Source organism: Drosophila santomea, chromosome 3L, assembly GCF_016746245.2.
Source record: "Drosophila santomea strain STO CAGO 1482 chromosome 3L, Prin_Dsan_1.1, whole genome shotgun sequence".
Classification (NCBI taxonomy): Eukaryota; Metazoa; Arthropoda; class Insecta; order Diptera; family Drosophilidae; genus Drosophila; species Drosophila santomea.
The window spans coordinates 16,887,731-16,909,148 of NC_053018.2; the positions used below are offsets into that span (position 1 = coordinate 16,887,731).

Genomic DNA, 21,418 nt, shown 5'->3' on the forward strand with positions numbered 1-21,418 from the left:
AAGTGTGCGGAGTGTTTAATTTTAAATGCCCCAAGGAGTGCGTGTACCTGAATTTGAATGAGTCCACGGCTCAGTTTCCCCAGGGGATCGACAATGGTCTCCGCCAGTCGGCGGATGGTGGGAGTCAGAGCAAACAATCGCGCATGTGTGCCCTAAACTCGGGGCTTCTCCTCACTCACCCACACACACACACATACTACGCTTACTTACACTTCCACTAACACCAACACTTACACTTCTACTAACACGTACCCCGCTAAGTAGGCAACACACTTTTCGGCCACTTCCGTTGCACAAACGACAAGCGACAAGCGGATATCCATATCCCCCTGCCATTGTGTGCGTGCGCAGCCGGCATTCCTGTCCCCACACACACACTTACACTCACACGCACACTAGCTCACTCACCTAAACGAGGCTCCCTTCGTGGACACATGGATGGCCGTTCGGGTGGCGGTTCGCTTCCGTTTTGATTTATAAGCGACCGCCGCGCCGGGCTGCGTATCATTAGCAGTTGATCAACAGGTTTGCGCACAGCCAAAAGCCAGGACATCCAGCTCCTACCACGCTCCTCGCAATCTGTTTCACACCGGTCAAGTGAGAGCGCTAATTGAATTGCACTCGCGCCAGTAAACTCACTTATAAACGCTATTTCATGTCGGAAAAAATTCTATAAAAGAGTGCGCTGCAAACCCGAAATAAAATTGTAAAATTCTGGCCGCAGTTTCCGCTGGCTTCAACAATAATCCGCACGCTAAAATCGCACGGAGATATATAGTCAGGTGAGTGGTCCTTTTGATATTCAATGTGCTCATAACTCGATTTGATGGCCTAGGAAATGAATTCCAAAGTGAATTCTTGTGGTTCAATTTACTTGAAATATGTTTTAGTCTTAAATTTTGAATTTCGCGAATTTTTAAAATAGTTTCTAAATGCAGTTTCACACAATTTTCTTTTTATTGCAAACTAAGCAAATCTTTTCAAAGATGAAGCAGATCATGAATTTCAAATTATTATTAAAAGATATTTTTGCATTTTTTGCTTTTATCTTTAACTTAAAAAATATTACTAAAATAGGAGGATTTCAATATAACGCCTTTTAAATGCATTAATAAATTTCTAATTATTTGATTTGTGATTATTAAGGAAACCTGACATAATTTGTATATGTGTTTGAAGCAAGAGTGAATGCTTTAAGCCCACTTTAATTTCATGAATTAGTAACTAACATACAAAGGTCAATTATTTTGCAAACATTTTTCCGAGTTTCCCTTTCGTGGGCATTTTAAAGTCTGCCCTATTAACTATTTATTAAAATCCAGTGAAGCGATCAAATTCAATATTTGCGTCACAGTTCGTTCACAAACTGAAATAAAAGAAAATTTTAAAAATAGTCCGCTGCCTGAAAAGTAGAAGACTCATCAGCGTAATTTTATTTGCGAAACATGTCCAAATTATGCAGAACTCCCTGGCCAAACAAACCCATCGAAATTGTAGTGACAAAAAGCAGGAGTCCCACGGCTAACCTGCTTGAGACGAGCAGTATATTACACTTTTGCGGATATTTTGTTTGCTTACGACTTTTCGTTAATGTCCATGTCCCCGGGAATCCTTCGATTCACACTCAGCAGCAACAGGCGACGAGTTCTTGAGCAGAGCCTGGGTGCGTGGGTGCCGGCAGGAAACCTATTTAAACAAAATACTTATTGGCGAATGCCATCCTTTGGCAAATATTTGCCCCAGCTATTTATCGAGACATGCGAAAGTAGGCGAGCTGACAAATTCGATTTTCAACGAGCTGTTTAATTTTGGCGCGAAAATTTGCTTACCACACTTGAGGCAGTCGCCATAAGGACGAAGGATATCTCTTCCGTCCTGACACCACATGAATTATTTGGCAACAGGCTGGCAAATTAATAATGGAGCAGAGCAAGTCAACTTCCAAATGCGAAGGAATGTCAGCCGCAAGGCCATAAATATTTTCAGTTAATTTCAATTACAAGTTGACCCGGCACGTTTGCCTGCCTCTTGACCCCCAATCCCTGCACAATCCTATCTCCTCTACGGGGGAGAGGTCATAAAATTCGATGCGTGCTCTATCATCGCGGTGGCTATATATTATAATTTGGCGCAAAGCCGCTAAAACTTTCATCTGGGCGGCGTCAATCAATCAACGACAAGCGCACAAATTAAGTCCGGCTAGGCCGGAAAAAAGCGGCCAACTCCGCACTCGGACATCGGACAATCAGTCAGGAGTCGCTGGTCTTTGGCCAGGAGTTAGGGGACATATCCGCACTCGCATCCAGAAACGACGTTCCCAATTAGTCGGCCAATCCAAGCGGGCGGCCAGCAACGTCATTTAATCAGGCGACCGTCCAGATAAGATACCATCTCCACGTCCTGCCCCCCAGTGGCTCCGATTTTAGTGGGCTTTGCATAGTTGATTCCTTGATTCCCGGTTAATGACTTTCCATGTTGGCGCCTACCAGCTGCTGCCGATTCGCAATGACCATAAAATCGGACGGGGATTACGGCAAATGTGCTAATTCCAATGGAAACGGGCAGTTAAGCGATTATATTTGTCCATTAGGGATCGTTTTGGGTTACTTTGACCTATATTGGTAGCTCATTACGAGTATGATCTAGCTATTCGACTCATTACTTACAGATTCATGTAACCACATGTACTGATGAATCTGGATCTCCGAGTGATCGGTTTTCCATATTTTGTATTATTTCAAGGTTTTGAAATGGTTATCTGAATGTAACACAATAAAGAAGGATAATAAAAATGCAAGAAATCAGGCATTCATTATCCACTAATATCATTTTAATTTTGTTTATGATTTTTGTGGTGCACTTTCAGCATTATTTAAAGATCGATTTGAACCTTTAAATTTGTAGGCTCTTTAGACATGTAAAGCAAACAACCCGAGCACTTATAGTTAGGGGTTTAATAATATCGGATTCATTATGCATGTGGACTGCGAAGATTCGCAATAATGAAAACATAATACGCCAACGTTTCCGCCTTCTTGGAGTGTCCTTTAAACAGGATGTGACTTTGTTGACAGCTAATGCTAGACTGTATGCAAATCAATATGGTGGCGGGGCTCATGCGAACGCATAGGGAAAACTACTTTGGCAGGAAGTGCAAACAAAAGAGCGCTGCTTTTCCCACCCACACCCACTGCCACTTCCACTCCCACTGAATTTTCCGGCTTTTCCTCCGGCTTTTGTCTAGTCTGTCGAGTGGCCGCAAGTGCAATCGCAAGGCACTTAAGCCAGTGCGTAAACAGCACCATAATCTTGACTGCGGGGCAGCGTATCAACGTTTTAAGGCATCATTATCGACTGGGATTCTCCTCTTCCTTCCTTCCCCAGTTGCCAATCATCTGCACATTGGCTTTCCATTCCACGCCCCCCATTGTTTGGCCTACTAACATTCCAAAGGCAGTTCACTGAAATGCCTACTCCCCAGTAACCCCGCTGGTTGCTACCTCCGAAAGGACATTAATAGACCATAAATTGTAACTGTTATGCGCTGCTGCCTTTTAACGCAGCGGTCGGCAGACGGCATGACCCCAGAACTGCTGTCGAAGGTGGGCACCACCCAAATCCGCCCACCCGGCGGCCCCCACCGCTTTCAATTAGAGAGGTTATTTAGCTAAATCGCTACGCTTGTTCCCGCTCGCCTGTTGTTCTTGCGCGTGTTCCAGTAATTCCGAGGCGCGGGCGGAAATGATTGCCGGAGGACTCCAGGACTCTCCAGGACTTGCCGGGACCCCCAGGGAGCAGTCGAGTGGCGTCGGCAGCGACTTAATTGAGCATTCCGCGAGTGCGGTTGTGCTTCCTCATCAGGATCGCTCTTTCGTCAGCCATTTATTCATTCATATTTACACCTTTGCACTGAAACGAATTTCGTGCGAGTTTGGTTTGGAATTAAAGCAAACCTTCTTGTAATAATTTTATTTACTTATTGTTGTGCAATTATATTTTTCTCAACTTAAGATCTATTAATTGCAAAATATATTGAATTTAAATAGTATGTATTTTTTTATTAATTTTACATTTTTAGCTTACCTATTACAGGTCGTTTGATAGTCCGTGACTTTTGAATAAATATTTTTTTCGTCAAAAGCGTTTTATTTCTCACATAATCTTTTAGCTCTATACATTTAGTCAGCGTTTCCAATTTTTTTATTCCTTCCAAATAATAGGTTTTCTCAAGGCCCTCAAAATAGTCATTTGTTTCTGTGATGACCTCTTCATTTGACCCGAATCTCTTACCGCCGAGCCATTTCTTCATGTTTGGAAACAAAAAATAGTCACAGGGGGCTAAATCTGGAGAATATGCTGGATGGGGTAGCAGTTCGTAGCCCAATTTATGAAATTTTGCCATGCTGACTACACACGTGTGCACCCGTGCATTGTCCTGATGGAACAGCACTTTTTTTTTCGCCAAATGCGGTCGTTTCTGCTTCAAATCAATATCGAATCTGTCCAAAAGCTCTGAATAATATTCGCGGGTGATCGTTTTACCCTTTTCAAGGTAATCGATGTGAATGATACCTTGTGCATCCCAAAAAACTGTGGCCATGACCTTGTTGGCCGACAGACCCACCTTGGCCTTCTTTGGTGCACGTTCACCCGGAGAAACCCACTGTCTTGATTGTTCTTTGGTCTCTGGTGTGGTGTGGTGGATCCATGTTTCGTCTACGGTAACGAAACGGCGCAAAAATTCGTTTGGATTGCGGTTGAACATCGCCAAACACTCCTTTGAAATGGTCACACGGTTGCGCTTATGGTCGTGTGTGAGCAATCGCGGCACCCATCGCGCGGAAAGCTTTTTCATGTCCAAATATTCATGTAAAATGTGATGTACCCGTTCAGTTGAGATGCCTACAGCCTCAGCTACCTCACGCACTTTCATTCTCCGATCATCCAATATCATTCCATGGATTTTGTCGACGATTTCTGGCATGACGACCTCTTTTGGGCGACCTGAACGTTCGGCATCACTTGTACTGGTACGACCACAACGGAACTCAGTAAACCATTTCTTAACCATTGAAATTGATGGTGCAGAGTCCCCATAATATTTATCAAGTCTTTCCTTGGTTTCGGTGATGGATTTTTTACGCAAAAAATAATGCTTAATTAGCACACGAAATTCACTTTTTTCCATTTTCGTTAAATTCACGAGATCGTCTGCTTTCAATGCTATAAAACGCAAACCAAAAACGCAGCTTTCTCAAAATTTTACAGTCAGCTGTTAATCGATAACTGCTGACAGGAGCAGTGTTGTATTTAGAGCAGGTGCGCGGCAAATACAAAAAGTCACGGACTTATCAAACGTACGTTCAATTTCATTATTTATTGTAGTTTCAACAATAGTTTTAAATATAGTTCTAGAGCATTTGTGCCAATTTTATCAAATTAAATTATAAATTATAATTATAAAGGCCATGAGGCAAGGTACTTTCCAAGAACGTATACCTTATTATTAAAGTATTTAACATTTAAGTCCAGCAAATGTATATCTTTTAAATATATATATTTTGCTAAAGACGCATTCCCTATTTTCTTTTGCATTTCCACAGCCATGGCTCTCACTAAGACGCGGAGAAGTTACGGCTTTCTGATGGTGCTCCTCATCCTGGGCAGCGCTTGTGGCAGCTTGGTGGCCAGTGGCAGTGCGGCCAACCCAGCCTCCAATGAACCAGGCGGCGGAGGGCTGTCCGAACAGGTGGTACTGGATCAACTTAGCGAGAGCGACCTGTACGGCAACAACAAGCGCGCCTGGCAGTCGCTGCAGAGCTCGTGGGGCAAGAGGTCATCCAGCGGAGACGCCAGCGATCCGGACATCTACATGACCGGGCACTTTGTTCCGCTGGTGATCACGGATGGCACCAACACCATCGATTGGGACACCTTCGAGAGGCTGGCCAGTGGACAACCCGCGCAGCAGCAGCAGCAGCAGCCGCTCCAGCAGCAATCGCAGTCTGGCGAGGATTTCGACGATGTCGCAGGAGACTCGGACGTGGAGAAGCGCGCCTGGAAAAGCATGAACGTGGCCTGGGGAAAGAGGAGGCAGGCGCAGGGCTGGAACAAGTTCAGGGGCGCCTGGGGCAAGCGCGAGCCCACCTGGAACAACCTGAAGGGCATGTGGGGCAAGCGCGACCAGTGGCAGAAGCTCCACGGCGGCTGGGGCAAGCGCTCCCAGTTGCCCAGCAACTAATCCCGCACCGGATCGTCGCAGCACAGGCAAACTTAACCAGACTAAATAATCCAATCCACCTGTATCTAACCGTATATAGCATGTGTGTTTCCTCCGCGAGGGGGTTCCGTTCCGTTCTCAGTGTCCAAGTCGCATTTGGTTGTCCGGAGTTTCGCCCGGTCCCGTGCCACTGAAAGTCAATTCCGAAAATGTATGAAAGCGCTCGCCAGTCACCGGATCGGATCAGCCAGTATTATACGCATTACATACACGAATCGGTATGTCTAGTCAACTATGTATCTACTCTAGCACCTAGTCTCCACGTATACAAGAGGAACTTTCGGAAGAATACCGCTTTAATTTAGAAACGTTAACTAAGTTAATGAATTGTGCATATATCTTTATACTTAAATATACATCAGTACATACCAAATGGCAACTATCAATACGAAATACAAATACGTTGAAAGTATTCAAAATGAGTGTCGATTTTATCTGTTGATTGGGTGGGTCAATTAAAATTACTTTATGGAACTTCATGCTACAAGCTAATCTCAGATGGACTGAAGCACATGCCCAAATCGTATATGCTATCTTACAGTATATGCTATATACATAAATAGATACATGGACCTATAAAATTAAAAGCAGCAAGCGGGGATTTTATAACTACTGAGTTTTAGCTAAGACTTGCAGCAATTTCAAAGAAAGCCAGTTAAAATGGGTTTCAAGGATATAAGCGGCAAAAACTTTGCGTGTTTCGCCGTGACCGCGACCGTGTTGCTGGTGTGCTTCACCCTGGTATCAATCTTCTCGGGATTCATGCACGAGCCCCAGAGATTCAAGACGATGTTGGTGACCATCGTCCTGGTGTTCTTTTTCCAATATCTCATTCTAGAACCCATCCGTTTCCTCATTCTGGGCATCGATTATGCCACCTGGCCGCAGGAGGACCAGCCCTACAAGGCGGAGGAGGGAGTGCCCACCATGAACCACATCAGCTACTTGCGTATCCGGCTGCGCAGTCTGCGCTCCGAGCTCCTGATCACCGAGGGCCACACGAACGAGCTGCTCAACCAGAGATACAAACGCATTGCCGGGGACCTCTTGCTCTATGGGTCCTACTTCATTGCCCTAATGCTGCTGGTGGTGTTGCAGGAGGACCAGGTCAATTACTTCAACACCCACAACATGCAGCGCCTCTTCGGGGACAACACCTCGGTCACCTTTGGCCTCTCGCAGGTGTACTTCATATACCAGGTGAGAAGTGGTATTTAAATATATACTCTTTATTGAGATGCTTGCAATACTTATTTATACAAGATTTATCCCACAAATGGGATATACTTCTCAGTAACTCACGTTTGATTTATAACAGCATGGAAATGTCATCCGTTAGATACACAGCTATCTGCAGATCACCATGATCGAAGCCTTCTTCGCGCCGGGCACATACGGCTACGAGGGCTGGTGGGCCATGGAGCAGTGGCAGAACATCGGCGTGGTGCGCCTGCGCCAAGTGCGGCCTGTGGACTGCCACATTGGACTGGGCACGCCCGAGTGGGACACGAAGACCTATGCGCCGGAGTGGCGTCTGCCCTATCACCGGATGCACTACACGGAGAAGTTCTGGCGGATCTACGACCCCTTTGTGCCGGCCGAGTTCGAGCCCAGTTTTCTGAATGGCCTGCTGCTCAACTACGATCATTATGGCTATTTGCTCAACTACCCGGAAGTCGGCGGCTACGAGGTGCTCATGATGAGCACAAAGGTTTGTATAAAATCAGGAGACCTTTAAAAATATTTTGTTAGCTTATAATTCTGCCAGGTACACTGCATACAGCAAATCCAATACCTGCAGTCCTACGGCTGGCTGGATAAAAATACTTCGGCTCTGTTCATCGACTTGACGATGTACAACGCGGATGCCAACCTCTTCACGTTGATCACTTTGCGCGTGGAAAACACCCCGTTCGGCATCCAGATACCCCGGGTGCATGCGGATTCAGTGAGAATGCTGGGAAGTGTGGAGTCGAAAGGCAACATCGAGCTTTTCATACTGTTTGTACACACCGTTCTGGTCATCTTGTTCGCCCGCGGTGTGCTCTCGAAGATCTGGCACAATCCGGCCGCCGCCCACGAGGCTTGGACCATGGTGGACTTGACCATATGCATACTGAACGTCATCCTGACCGTGCTGGTAATAATGCGCGGCATCGAGACGGCTAAGCTGCTCGAGATGGTGGAGACGGCCACCAAGGGGCATTATCTCGACTTCCAGCGTCCACTGCGCCTCCACCAACTGCTGTGCATCGTGAAGGGATTCCTGGTGTGCATCACCACCATGCGGCTGTGGAAGGTGCTCCAGTTCGCCTCCGTCTTCCAGCACTTCACCCAGACCCTCTTCTCCGCCTGGCGAGCCGTGGCCAGCCTGGGTGTCATCATTCTGGTCGTCCTCATGGCCATTGGCATCACTTTGGCCGTGCCGAATGGAAACAACGCAGTGGTCTTCAGCCACATGGTTCAGTCCGTGGTCACCTGCATGTGGTAGGTATCTCTAATTGGTAGCTGGCAAGTCATTAGGAGTAGTCATTTGGGTATATAATTTGGATATCTCTCTTGTTTAAACTATTATCCAATAATCTAACCACAAACTAATCTAATTGCTTCAGGTACTCCATGGGCTTTAATGGTGACATCCGTCCTGCGGATTTCTTCCACGGAGGTCGCATATTGGGCATTATGCTCTACCTGGTGCTTGTTTTCCTCCTGGCGATTATCTTGATGAACGTGTTCGCCTCCGTCATTTATGACTACTTCAACGAGACGAGCAGGAGCCTAAAGGAGCAGTCCAATCGGTCGTCCATCAGCTTCCTGGAATTCCTGCGCGTCGAGTATGCGGATCTCTTTGGAGACACCTTTCGATGCCTGCGAAAGACGTACGACCGCCGTGGACACACTGTTGCAGAGAACGTGGAACTAGAGCTAAATAGGCGGAAACTGATTAAGTCCAAAAGGGCCCACATAAGGAACCCGCAGGAGCTGAGAGCTCGCCTGTCCACGGAGCAGCGAAATGCCGATTACAGGACTCGCGGTGAGAAGATGTTCAAGCTGATGGCCATCCTGAACGTTCAGGTGGAGATCCTGGAACGATTGGTATTGGGCGACAAGGATGGGAATCTGCCAGCACCGTCTGAATCCGACTCCGATCCCGAGGACATGCCGGAAATGTACCGGAAACGGCGTTGATGATTGCCGTTATCTAAGGGCTCAAAGTCTTCCTAAATTCACGAACATCTTTTGCTATGGCTTCTTAACTATTTCATATATGCTTTTCCCAAAAATAAATGCTTAACTATGCTGATCTAAGGTATTAATAATGACCTTCCAGTTTAAGAAGGACACAAAGGTTTTTTTGATTGGGTATCTTTTAAACTGTCATTGGAACCTGCATGATATTAAAGTTGGCCACAAGTGTAGGTTTTGAAGGGTTTTTATTTTAGTTCTTACATCTGGATGATAATGACTGTATTTTTTAGTAGGAGAGATTGTAGTTATAACAACCATCCAGAAAAGAGCTATCCAAAATATTGCGTAACCGTTCTAGCAACGCTTTCCACCATCGGCGAGAAACTATTTTCCATATGTTGGGCTTTCTTTTGTGCCAAAGCTAACTTTTCCCCCTACGACCTCACTTCACCTCCGATCATTCCCCTTCGCTGAGCAGCGACTTCAAAAATAAGCAGCGATAAATGATTTAATTAAACGGAGATTGGGGCTTTTGTTTTTCTTTTACCGCGGGCGTGAATAACTCCACTAATTTCTGGGTGCCACCAGTCGTGGGCTTCAGATTTCAATAAACCAAGAGAGGGACAAATTGGCAACTACATGCTCGTTGCCCCGCGTTGATATAATGCCTGATGAAAGAGTGTGGAAAGAACAGCGTGGCCCAATCTTGAGGGCTTCCAAGCTGGCGGCACTAATCGCTCCTGAAACGCACTGCAGACGTCTCAATGCCAGCGGTTTGAAATTGTCGACGGTTTGAAATTGTCTGACTGCAATTTGTCGCCACCGCCTGTAATAGCACCCACTCCAGATGACGACATGGCCTGGGACTGGGACCCATATAAAATCTCCCGGTCTGCAGGCGGCGCACTCAGTTAACATGTTCGCGTCCAAAGGGAAGTTACTCCCGGCCCTTGGCCTTTACTTCGGTCTCCTCCTAACCATAAACTTCGCATCCGCGCAGAACGCGTCCAAGGAATCCGAGTCCTGGCAGCCCATGCAGCCACAGAAACGACAGGCTATCGTGAAACTGGACCCCGTGGGCTCTGCTGCAGCCAAGAGCTACGATCCTCCCCCGGAGTTTTACCGCGGACCGGGTTCATCGACCCCCAAGTTGGACAGCACTGCAGCTGGCTTCATATCCAAGCCCATTGGTGCGCTTCCGCCGGTGGGAGGAGTTCATGGCTCCCAGGCCAGTAGCCTAAATGATAATCTCAGCCAGGCCTATGACAAGTGGAAATTGGGTGGGAATATACACGATCGCATCAGCGTGGGTGAGTTCAAGGAACTGATAACCGATATATAATCTGCCCAACAAAGCTATAGCTTAAGGAGGCTGTAAGATCGGTCCATGAAATGGTTTACTATTGTTAAATATATTTTTAAAACTATTATACTATTTAAGGTCATTATGGCAGCAGTGGAAGTGCAGGCAAAAGCTACGCCTTTGACAGTCACCCCTATCAGTATGACTATGGACCATCCAACGGACACGGCTACGAGCCAGGACCTGCTCCAGGACACAGCTACTCCAGCGGAGAGGCGGGAGTGCCCTACCACGTGTATAGACCCCGACCGGAACATGGCCAGTACCCTGGGCCGCCAGTGGACTACTCCTACAGCCCCTACCCCATCGATTCCCACGAGATAGTCTCCCACAAGGGAACGCCAGAGATCTCACCAAAGGCCTTGCTGGCCAAGAGCTTCTTGATTCCGCTGGCCAGTGCCACCGTTCTGGGCATCGCCGCTGCCCTGGTCAGTAATCCTCTCCTGCTGCAACTGGCTCCCGTTCCGGGGATCGGTGTGGGAGTCGGGCCTTCAGTCATTGGCAAGCGAAGAAGGAGAAGACGGGCAGTGAAGCGGGCTTAGAGATCAGGGAACACATATGAGGTGCAAAACTGCATAGCTCTATCTTAGTACTGTCCTCCAAAAAGGTTATAAATCAGGAACAAATATAAGATATATTATTAAAGCTTTAAAGATGTTTTTCTTAAACTTAGCGATGAAAAGAGACTGCGTAAGACGTCCTTAGGCATTGGCACCCAACCAATCATTTGTATACCCTTGCAACGAGTTCTAAAGTTCTTCTAAGGTTTTGGTTTTTCATTCTGGATCAGCAATTAAGAGAGTCTTCTAACTTTCTCTAATTTCCTATATGGAGAGAGTACGATGACGTAATCTTGAGCGACTTGTGGGTAAAGTTTTTGAGCAGAAGCTTATGTAAGGGCTAGATTTTTATTTTTTTTTTGAGCCTACTTTAGATTGAGTAATTAGTCGACGGCCGTTCAACCCGGCTCGTTGGTCTAGAGGTATGATTCTCGCTTCGGGTGCGAGAGGTCCCGGGTTCAATTCCCGGACGAGCCCAAGTGGATTAAGAATATTTTTTTTTATCAACTAAATACTTTGTAAAAATATAATTTCTGTTTTTATTACGTTAGGGATTTAAAATGTTTGTATGTTATTGCATTCTGTTTTTGTTATATAAGTAAGCTTTCTTTACAAGGGAACTTAACAAGTATAGTGCTATTTTATATTTTACCTTTATGGCTAAATACATATAAAACCAACTTCTTCTTAATTTTTTTAGAGCCATCATCATCAAATTTCTAAGTACATTTATTTACTAGAAAGCGAATTGAAGTGTTATTTTATACTAGAGTTCATGGTTTAAAACAAATAAAAACCAATCACTATTGAGAATTAATTTTAGCGCCATCATAAGTTTTATAGAAATTACAAAGTTCGGTTTTGTAACGTTTTCGTAATGATAAATAAAAAACAATGAATAAAGATACGTAAATCAAAATTAACTTTATAAATTACCTAAAAAGCAAAACAATAAAATTGATTTAAAAATAATAAAATAAAAATAGGAGCTCAGTAATAGTTGCAAGCATCAAAAGCAACGAAAAACCTTTTATTTTAATTAAGTTTGTGTTCTAATTCTAAAAGTTAGAGCCATTAAAAGAGAAATCCCAGATGTTTGTTTTGAAATTCGATATCCGCTGAAACATCGCCGATTGGTAGATGTCTCCGCTACGGAAAATGTCTCCGCTAAGGAAAATATCTTCGCTAAGGTGAACTTTCAGGCGTGACCGGGCATGAGTTACGGAACAAAACCACCGAAACGCGATTTTAGCAAAACAGTATTTTTCTTCTTGACCTTGTGGTATTTTAACTCCTTGTGGGTGCAATCACTTAAAAACAAGTTTTCCCGGCATTTTTGACATCTTCAGACGATTTTCTTAGCATTACTAGTAACTATACAATGAATTTCACACGGAGCAATTGGTAAGTGGGAGGAACTAGTCCAGAATTCAGAAATTTAACCCTTGAATACCACTCTACCACTCAGCTCGCCGTTGAGTAAAAACCCGGTGGTGCAGCGCAGCCTGGACTTGCGACTGCGAGGCGCCCAAGCGCGGCATTACCTCAAGTGGTGCTCCATAAATGTGGTGTTGCTGTCGCTGCTCCTCTTCGACATCTGGCAGGCATGTCGGTCCGTCTACCGGACCTACTGGTTTCTGGCGGAGTGCACCATTACCATCCTCATTGGCCTAAGTGCGCTGGCTTGCTTCGGCAAGTATTTGTGGTTATGGTTTGGCGGGGACCAAGTGATGGGTAGCGATATCCAGAAGTGGCTGCTGGACGGCAAGGAAGGTGAGGAATCCGAAGAAACCTTGTCTATCCCATCCACTAAGCCCTTTTGATTGTTGTAGAGAACTCTTTGCGGACAGTTTGCGCCCGAGCCGTAAAGAAACCACGCAGCTACGAACCCGACAGCGATATAGAGGATGACATACCCATTATCAACTGGCACTCCTCCTTTGAGGACTCCTGCTGGGGTTCGCAGTCCATGCGGCGCAGCCCTAGTCCCACAAGGACGCCGCAGCAGACGAATCAAAACGTCTCCTACAACTCCTCGATGGTGCAAAACAACTCGTTGAATGCTAGCAATCTGAGCAACGAGTCCGCCTACATGTCCCCGTATGCGGAGGTGCGCCGCGATGACTTCATGACCGATACTCGAAAGTTGACCAGTCTAATGAAGCAGGCGGATCGCGAGCGCAGCATGGTGGACAGCTCGGATACTCCCAATGTGCAGAGCATGGGCACGGCCAACTCCTTCTGGAACTACTGCAACAACGCGGCCTATATGCTCAAGACCACCATCTACCAGCTGTCTCCCGCTCCGGCGGTTTCTACGGAAAATGCTCCCACCTCCATTGAGGAGTTTGGCGGCTTCCAGTTCAGGGACAGCAATTCGGAGGTCATCAAGCGCATCTCCACGGACAAACTGTCGCAATATGTGGCCAACCTAAGATTTGTAAGCAGCCTAAACAATGTTCCACTGAAGCATACTAAAGTTTTACCATTTTCCAGTGGATTTCTACTACCATACTGCAGCGTTTGGTCAAAGAGATCAATTATGTGGACGATGTCTTTCGCCAGCGCGGTTTGATTGACCTCAAAATTGGATCTGTGAGCCTGGAGAGATTACGCAAAACAGCCGAAAATCAACAGTTCGTGCAAACATGTGCACCCATGTTGCCCATGCTCTTACCTTTCCTGGACACATTCAGCAACCAAGAATACCTGGTGCAGCGCATTAAGGAGCTGGCGCAGGGCTCTTGCATAGCCGACTACCGCTGGAACTCGGGCAAAACGCACAACGGTCAGGAGTGGGGCGAGCATTTGCCCACCGATGCAGCTGTAAGTAAAGGAAAGAAATTCAGGAAGTGAGATCTTTAACTGTAATCTCATTCTGCAGATACTATTCCACTTGTTTTGCGTGTACTTGGATAGCCAGCTGATGCCGTTGCCGCAGGGCGGCGGACGACCCTTCCACTCCCGTTACGTGCTTATTCGCGACGAGAAGCGCTCCACCAAGGACGTGGTGAACGCAGTTCACAACAAGGCCCACTGTGCCATTTTGACTACCAGCAATCTACTTAACCCCAAATTTAACTTCATCAGTGACAAGGAACTGCACAACTGCGTCTACGATAGGAATAACCTGTTCTACGTTATCATACAGTTCCTAATTTACATGCGACAGCACCAGGAATCTGCTCTGGAGTGCGTCAATCTTGGCAAGAGTGGCATCAACATCATGTGCGTCATCGAAGACTGAGTTGGGCAGCTAATCGGCCATGGCTATGACTTTTAACCCAACCCTAAATCACTCGTTACTTCTAAGCATCGCCCTTTCCGACTCGACTATCGTTTGGTGCCTGCGGGCAATCCTCATCATTCGTTACTATTAAATTATGCATTTGTAATTATTAAGCCAACTTACGACTGTTGTGGTTTCGCGGTCATAAAGTGTCGTGTGGCCTGCGGTCAATGTGCAATTAACTTGTTTTGCAGTCGGTGGCAAGATATACTCGTGGACAGGCGCACACAGGTGCCCGACTTTAATTGCCCTTTCATGATTCTCACTATTGACCAGCCAGTTGGTTTCCTGGCCATTGGCTCGGCCTGCGACAGGCTCCCACATGCTCGCCACTTTACACTTCCGAAAGTGACAAAATTAATGGTTTCCGCCGACGCTGTCGACATTTTGTCGAGTGAGAGACACTGAGAAAATGCTCCCAAGTAGTGCAAAATGAAGGAGTCGCAAACGGAGGCCCCTAAAGCAAGTGCCAGGACGAGAAGGATGGGCCCTCTCGGCCAGTCACATTACCATTTCTCTTGGCCATGCTCATTTCTGGGCTGTGGCTTGACGTTGAATCGGTTGGCTGGTTATTTTAATGCCGCCCCTACTCCCTGATGCCTGGATGGTGGATGGTGGATGGCTGGCACCTCGGGTGAGTAATGTGCCTGGGTTGTCAACTTTACACTTTTATCCCTCGCATTATATTTGCTTTACCTACACAAACACTCGGCCACCCAACCGAACCGAACTGAACGCCCTGTGTGTGGGTGTGTGGAGTGGAGTGATATGTTTTCCTGATACTTTTTCTCAAGTTGTAAATTGGCTTAAAAATAATTTGTCAAAGCATTTCAGCCGCGGAGTTGGGAGATGCGATGCCTAAGATGGGAATTGGAGTTGGAGTTGGAACTTGGGGCGCGGAACCTTGATATCCCTGAGTCCTGAGTCGTGCCATTTTCTTCTCACAATATTTGGACCCTCGCCTGCGGGAGTGAAATTCCTTTAAAGAAACGCATGTGCGCGTCTTCATATCCAATTAGAAAAGTTTTCCTTCGACTGCTTCGTAATTGTGTTGATTAGTGCGGCTCGCTGGGTTGCTCCCGAGTGGGTGGCGGATGGGATTTCGGGCGGATTCCTCTCCTAATACCCTGCTGTTGACAAAAGAAGGCTTCTCGGTCTTGGTCTTGGGTCTGGATGTGTGACTGGGGGATGTGCGTTCCCAGCTGCTGGCTCTTTAAAAAGAAATGCGCATTAAATTCGATTGGCAATCGTCTCACACTCTCGGTGAATGGGCTTTTTCTTTACGGCTTACACAAATTTTCATCTAATATCGCTTTGAAGCAGCTCAACTATCCTTGAGATGAGGACGCCCTTGGGGCGTGGCACTGGCGCAGAGGAAAAGTCTAAGTGGAACACTTGTCAGCTGAAGAAAGGAAAAGTGGCGGAAGGTGTGAACTTAACACTCAATGGGCCTTTACTATTCAGTTAGATGTGAACATTTTGTATTTGAAGTGAATGTGTATACAAGTATCGATGTATAGATGAGTCATATTGAGTAATCCTATAGCGCTTTATTATAAGATACAAGATATAAGTAGGGAAGTATGCCCTAAACATCGGTGAGCTTTGCAATCTATTGCCTATTTCAGTTTATACAATACCTTACTCTGTTTAAATGCTGAAGGTACTTTTAATCAGGATCATGGTGGCTTAAGCCCTGTGAATTTAAAAGCACATTAACTTCATTAAAGTGGCCACGGAAGAGCTGCAACTATTTGAATTCATGACAAGAAAATCGTTGAACATATCAAAGGAGCACTTTTAATGACAGTTCATTTTAATTTCATTGAGCTCCATAAAGCCCGGTAAAACTGCAGGCGGCGAAACTATTAAAATGATTTTATTATTCCACCTCCGCCCGCTGGCCAGGCAGGCACTCACTTAGCCACCAGTTTGGTGGATCCGTTGGCCTGGTCAACCAAATATTGACACACAATAAGCTGGTCGCAGTCGGAGCTTTTACTTTTCGGCTTTCCTTTTTGGCTCCGCTTATTTATTTATTTTGCCATCTACTCCGCTGGGGAATGGGGCATGGGGGGCATGGGGCATTAATGAAAAAAATATTTTTGCCCATTATGCGCCAATATGGTCAGCCATATTTCGGTTTATTTAATTTTGCGCAAATAAAACGGAAGTGGCTCTTTTATTTTCCTTTTTTTTCTTGCCAAGGGGATGTGGAGCAGGAATATGCGCTACATAAAATCCCGATGCTGATGCTGATGCCTTGCGACAATGTTCAAATATTGGGGATGCGGATGAGGAGGTTGGCTGGGAATTTTTTAGCGCATATTTTAAGCAAGCAATTTGTGTAGTTCCAGTTTAAAGGACCTGGTCCTCGCCAGTTGCTCGCTTTCCCAAGCGGAGCTAAAAATGGAAATGGCTGTCATTTCCTTTGAAACGACGACTCACGACGACTACCAACGACTACCAACTCTCCGCCTTGTTACTCCGCAAACCATCGGCCATTAATGGCCGAAATGAGTTTCCATGCTCAGCTATTCAGCTATTTTGCTATTGGGGTGCAGGAGCAGCAGAGCAGCCGGAGCAGCAGTTTTCTAACTTCAACTGGCAATGGCTTAAAGTATCGCAGAGACATGCAACCGGATCGGCCATTGAAATATTAATTAGTCGTATAACTGGTCGTCTCCTGGCCACCGGGAATTGCTGCAGTGTTTGCCTGACTGACGATTGCTGCAGTGCAACCACTCAAATCTGGTGCCACCCGAGCCACCTGCACCATCGCACCACCTGCACCATCGCACCACCTGTACCATCGCACCACCTGTACCACCCACCCACCATCCACTTACTCCTTTCTCTTCCCACTGATAACTTACGCAACTAATCTGCGCTATGGATGTGTGAGTACGTGCGTCGGGGTTGCGGGGCCATTTGCATTTAATCGGATTTGGACAGATTTCAGGTTGTTCTCCTGATTCCATGATTCCAGAAAAACGAACAGGATCCCAACCCAGCCAGCTCCCAAAGCCCAAAGTCCAATGTCCAATGTCCAAAGTCCATTTGTTGTGTAATTTCCGTATGCAGCACGAGTGTTCCTGGCTGGCCGCCGGATGAGTGGACCACAAGCAGAACTAGTAAGCAAGTGGCATCATGACAAATTAACATGGCCCAGCCGGCTGCCTTCCACACACGATTGTTGACTGCACTCACCGTGGCAGATGCTCTGTGAAAAGGAATACTATTCCTAAAGGGCAGTTCCCATATCCATGAAACAATTATTATTAAAAGTATAATATATTAGAAATAAAACAGGAACTTTGCAGATCTTTTATATGTAAATAATTGTAATAAATATGTTTAATGAAATGTATTATCATTCGCTTAATCAAACTGATAAACTAATTTCCATAAAAAGTTATATTATTTATTTAATTAAAATGAATTTCTTACGTGCTTAAAGCGCAGCTTAATATCAATATATATTTAATATATTTTATAAAATTTCTAAAAAATAAATCAAAATTTAAAACAGGAATAAAATATTGTTTGTACTTTCAATGTAATATATTTATAATCCTCCAATCACTTTTGCCCATCACTCAAATATTGAAGCGCATTCCCAATTGGGCAACTAATTCCACTAAGCTCCCATTGCGCGTAGGTAACGAACCGGAAATGTTCTTAGCATTTCCGCCTTATATCAAATATAAAAAATTACTGCTTTTAGACGTATTTGACAAAAGTTGTCTGTCACCCGCACACTCGCACACATGCTACACCACCCAGCACCCATATAGAGACATATAATTGCATAAATCAAACTCAAGCATGCAACATGAAAAATCGCATTAATTTATCTGCTCGCTGCTCCTGCAGCATCCGCCTATATGGGCCAGTGCCACGCCCACTCGCCCCAACACGCTCCGGAAAGGCGCTGGGTAACATATCCGCTTATGTCAATTTTTTCCTCCCACTCGGAGCTCCATGGATGCGAATGGGGGGCAGCATCATCAGCGCTGCTCCTTGTGCTCCCCGTCATTCCTCGTCATTCCCCCTCGTTCCATTCCAGCCAGTTGTCACTGTCAGTTTTGGCTTCCAGTGTTTTGTCACAGCTCCTGGCCCGGATTGCCGTCCCCGAGCCCTCTTCCTGGCCGATCTAACTCTCTGATGTCGCCCGGTTTGTTTGTTTAAATGCTACATTTACTTTATGGATTGTTGCTATATTTTTTCTTCAACTGGCAACCCGAAAACCCGAATACCCGAAAGCGGGAATGGCGTATAAATTTCACGTCAATTTTTATACAGTGGGACGCAGGAGCTCAGCTGTGTGAGTCCTTGACTGATTGTGACCTGTCAGAACTGGCTTCCTTTTAATAACTTGCCCACACACACCCACACACACACCCCACATACACATACATGTGCCAGAAACTCACACTACAGTACACACGGCTAGATCCGCTAATAACCTGGCTTTTGCTCGGTTTCCCTTTTTGCCCACTTTAAGTGTCCTGTTCACGCTACATAGTTTAAAATTCTTTATAATTGGATTCCCAGCTTCTAAAGCCCATTTTTTATGGCCAGTTTCGGACCAAAGAGTAGCCGGCTGCATGTCAAAAGGATTTTACAGTTGACGCGTGCAAACCAAAGCTTTTGCCACTCACCCGAACCCGAGCCCGAACCCAAACCCCAACCCCTTCTTCCCCAACCCAAGGCGCTCATCCTTGGTCCTTTTCCTTTTTTTTGTGGGTAGCCGGAGGTGGAGGTGGAGAACGAGGAAGCGCCTAAACCGTAACCCCGCCAACACCCACACATACATACATATGTGTGGGTTGGGGATGTGATGATATGTTCCATTTCACACGGCGGCGAATCCTTTCGACCGCACACAGACATACTCCACATACTCCGGCCGCAGGAGCCGAGATTTATGTTTTCTTGTAAACAAAATAACGGACATGCTTGAGGCCTTTCGGCAGGACCTTCAAGGTGGAAGCGGAAAATTCTCTGGCAGCGGGGTGGGTGGGGTGGCAGGGGATTCCGAGTCACTCAGCCTCGGGCCATCCGGCTGACAATGGGATTAGGCGCATGTAAACCTGCGTGTTCGATTTGCAGCTTTGCTGCCAACTGTGTGCCACCCCCCTTCCCACCCACAGTGCAATCGGATCGTCATGGATGTGGCTCTCCTTAAATGCGAGGATGTGCGTTGCCATAGACATTTTAATTATTCAGGAGCTCTTGTGAGGAGTGCGGTTGTCTGTCTGGATGTATCCCTCTCTACTTGTCCCTTATTTTTTGTGCTGGTTGTGTTTACGGTTTGCATTCTTCAAGTGACTTTGCTTATGTTTCTTTAATGTTCTGCGAGTCATGTTCTAAATCGGAAATCAGTGCGTACACTTGATAAGCATACACAAGATATCACAGCGCAAATGGGTGTACATTGAACAAATCCTGTTTAAAGACCTAACAAACCATTTTTGAGAATGTCCCGACAACGGAAATCAGCATACTTGGCATGAATACAAAGCATTTCAACGAAAATATGATAACTCATTTTACATTTTTTTGTTTCTTTCAACTCTTCAGACAGGGAAAGTAAAATTAATGTTCGTTTATTCACATTTTTAGGCGGATTCAACAATTTTTTTTCAGAATTTTTGTAAGGATTTTAATGAAACTGTTTGTTACCAAAGCTTCGGTAATATCTGATTTTCTGAGAATTTCTTGGTTCTGTCATATGCTTGATAGCCCTTTCAAATGAGGTCCATTTTCATTAAATTTAATGACTTCAGCACAAGCCAGTGTATTTCGATGAATTTTGTGGAAAGTAAATACCTCCCTTTGTGACACTGACCAGATCTCGGAGCTGTTTCCCAATTATGTCTAGACAATGGACACACCCACTACCTACAACCCAGCACATCAGCATATTTAGTGTTTCATCCTGTGTGTTTTTTGTTTCACCAGGTTGATGCTGATGCGGAGGCGTCACCCGTGCCCAGGACCACTGAGCCTAAGGCTGCCCTTCCATATGAGTATAATCCAATTTGCATATATTTCACATAGTAACAGGGGCGAACGAATAATTCCTGGAAAGCCGGATATCAGGTCACTCATACGCCGCGTATGCCACAGGTAAGCGGGAGCTTTAAAACAAAAGCCCACTTTAAAGGAAAAAGAAAATGCCCCTGCGGAAACTACGCTCTGCGGAGTCACGTAAAGGAGGGTACAAGGAATATTTGCCGTATTATAAAATAACTTTTTGCATATTTGCACTCCTCACGGATATGTTTTTCCTAGAAACGTCCCTTTTTTCTCATATTTCGACAATCACTTGCATTTTTTTTAATGAAATAATTATTTAAACTATATGACTAGGTAATTACTTATAGTTTATCAGAACCAAAAAACCAAGCATGTATATTGGGTTAAGTATCTTTAGTATTACTTCCTCTTAAGCATTCTCTTAGTGCAGTCTCCAGTGGGCAAGTCATTCGGAACCGCTGGGCTTCAAATCGGTTTCGATTTCAGGTCCGACCTGGCTAATTGAGCAAATCCGCCAAAACGGCTTTTGTTGGCCCACTTCCGTTCGGCCTTGCTGGTGGTCGCAATTATAAATCAATTGCTGGTAGGGTCCGGGTTTCGGTTTGCCTTTCGTTCGAACACCACTTTGTATTTGGTGGCCTGCAGCTGGGAAAAGGCAGTTAGATGTTGGGAGTCGGGAGATGTGGCAAAAA

The 21,418-nt window shown here is 45.5% G+C and overlaps 4 protein-coding genes and 1 non-coding gene across 5 annotated transcripts; all 5 read left to right on the top strand.

Annotated features, from left to right (window-relative positions):
- Nucleotides 1-519: 519 nt before the first annotated feature.
- Nucleotides 520-6,663, top strand: LOC120448412 (allatostatins MIP). The gene is made up of 2 exons (XM_039630408.1): nucleotides 520-782; nucleotides 5,604-6,663. Exon 2 carries the CDS (start codon nucleotides 5,606-5,608, stop codon nucleotides 6,239-6,241), a length of 636 nt encoding a protein of 211 aa, XP_039486342.1. The 5' UTR covers nucleotides 520-782; nucleotides 5,604-5,605; the 3' UTR covers nucleotides 6,242-6,663.
- Nucleotides 6,664-6,854: 191 nt separating this feature from the next.
- Nucleotides 6,855-9,508, top strand: LOC120448631 (polycystin-2). Its single transcript, XM_039630753.2, has 4 exons — nucleotides 6,855-7,480; nucleotides 7,620-7,991; nucleotides 8,049-8,767; nucleotides 8,893-9,508. Exons 1-4 carry the CDS (start codon nucleotides 6,941-6,943, stop codon nucleotides 9,467-9,469), a joined length of 2,208 nt encoding a protein of 735 aa, XP_039486687.2. The 5' UTR covers nucleotides 6,855-6,940; the 3' UTR covers nucleotides 9,470-9,508.
- Nucleotides 9,509-10,385: 877 nt separating this feature from the next.
- Nucleotides 10,386-11,374, top strand: LOC120447780. Its single transcript, XM_039629334.2, has 2 exons — nucleotides 10,386-10,779; nucleotides 10,911-11,374. The coding sequence occupies exons 1-2, from the start codon at nucleotides 10,386-10,388 to the stop codon at nucleotides 11,372-11,374; spliced, it is 858 nt and encodes a 285-aa protein (XP_039485268.2).
- A 423-nt stretch (nucleotides 11,375-11,797) lies between these two features.
- On the top strand, nucleotides 11,798-11,869 carry Trnap-cgg. The gene has a single exon. It is a non-coding gene; the product is annotated as a tRNA-Pro (tRNA).
- A 795-nt stretch (nucleotides 11,870-12,664) lies between these two features.
- LOC120449420 (transmembrane protein 209) lies at nucleotides 12,665-14,859 on the top strand. The gene is made up of 5 exons (XM_039631878.2): nucleotides 12,665-12,796; nucleotides 12,861-13,165; nucleotides 13,225-13,832; nucleotides 13,889-14,218; nucleotides 14,277-14,859. Exons 1-5 carry the CDS (start codon nucleotides 12,774-12,776, stop codon nucleotides 14,637-14,639), a joined length of 1,629 nt encoding a protein of 542 aa, XP_039487812.2. The 5' UTR covers nucleotides 12,665-12,773; the 3' UTR covers nucleotides 14,640-14,859.
- Nucleotides 14,860-21,418: the final 6,559 nt, after the last annotated feature.

Bases quoted from the DNA above. Each gene is read 5' to 3' on its own strand.
- LOC120448631 (XM_039630753.2), top strand. From the start codon at position 6,941: ATGGGTTTCAAGGATATAAGCGGCAAAAACTTTGCGTGTTTCGCCGTG. The intron at 7,992-8,048 runs GTTTGTATAAAA...TAATTCTGCCAG, and splicing joins TGCTCATGATGAGCACAAAG to GTACACTGCATACAGCAAAT. The intron at 8,768-8,892 runs GTAGGTATCTCT...TAATTGCTTCAG, and splicing joins TCCGTGGTCACCTGCATGTG to GTACTCCATGGGCTTTAATG.
- LOC120449420 (XM_039631878.2), top strand. From the start codon at position 12,774: ATGAATTTCACACGGAGCAATTG. The intron at 13,166-13,224 runs GTGAGGAATCCG...TGATTGTTGTAG, and splicing joins GCTGCTGGACGGCAAGGAAG to AGAACTCTTTGCGGACAGTT. The intron at 14,219-14,276 runs GTAAGTAAAGGA...CTCATTCTGCAG, and splicing joins ATTTGCCCACCGATGCAGCT to ATACTATTCCACTTGTTTTG.
- LOC120447780 (XM_039629334.2), top strand. From the start codon at position 10,386: ATGTTCGCGTCCAAAGGGAAGTTACTCCCGGCCCTTGGCCTTTACTTC. The intron at 10,780-10,910 runs GTGAGTTCAAGG...ATACTATTTAAG, and splicing joins ACACGATCGCATCAGCGTGG to GTCATTATGGCAGCAGTGGA.
- LOC120448412 (XM_039630408.1), top strand. From the start codon at position 5,606: ATGGCTCTCACTAAGACGCGGAGAAGTTACGGCTTTCTGATGGTGCTC.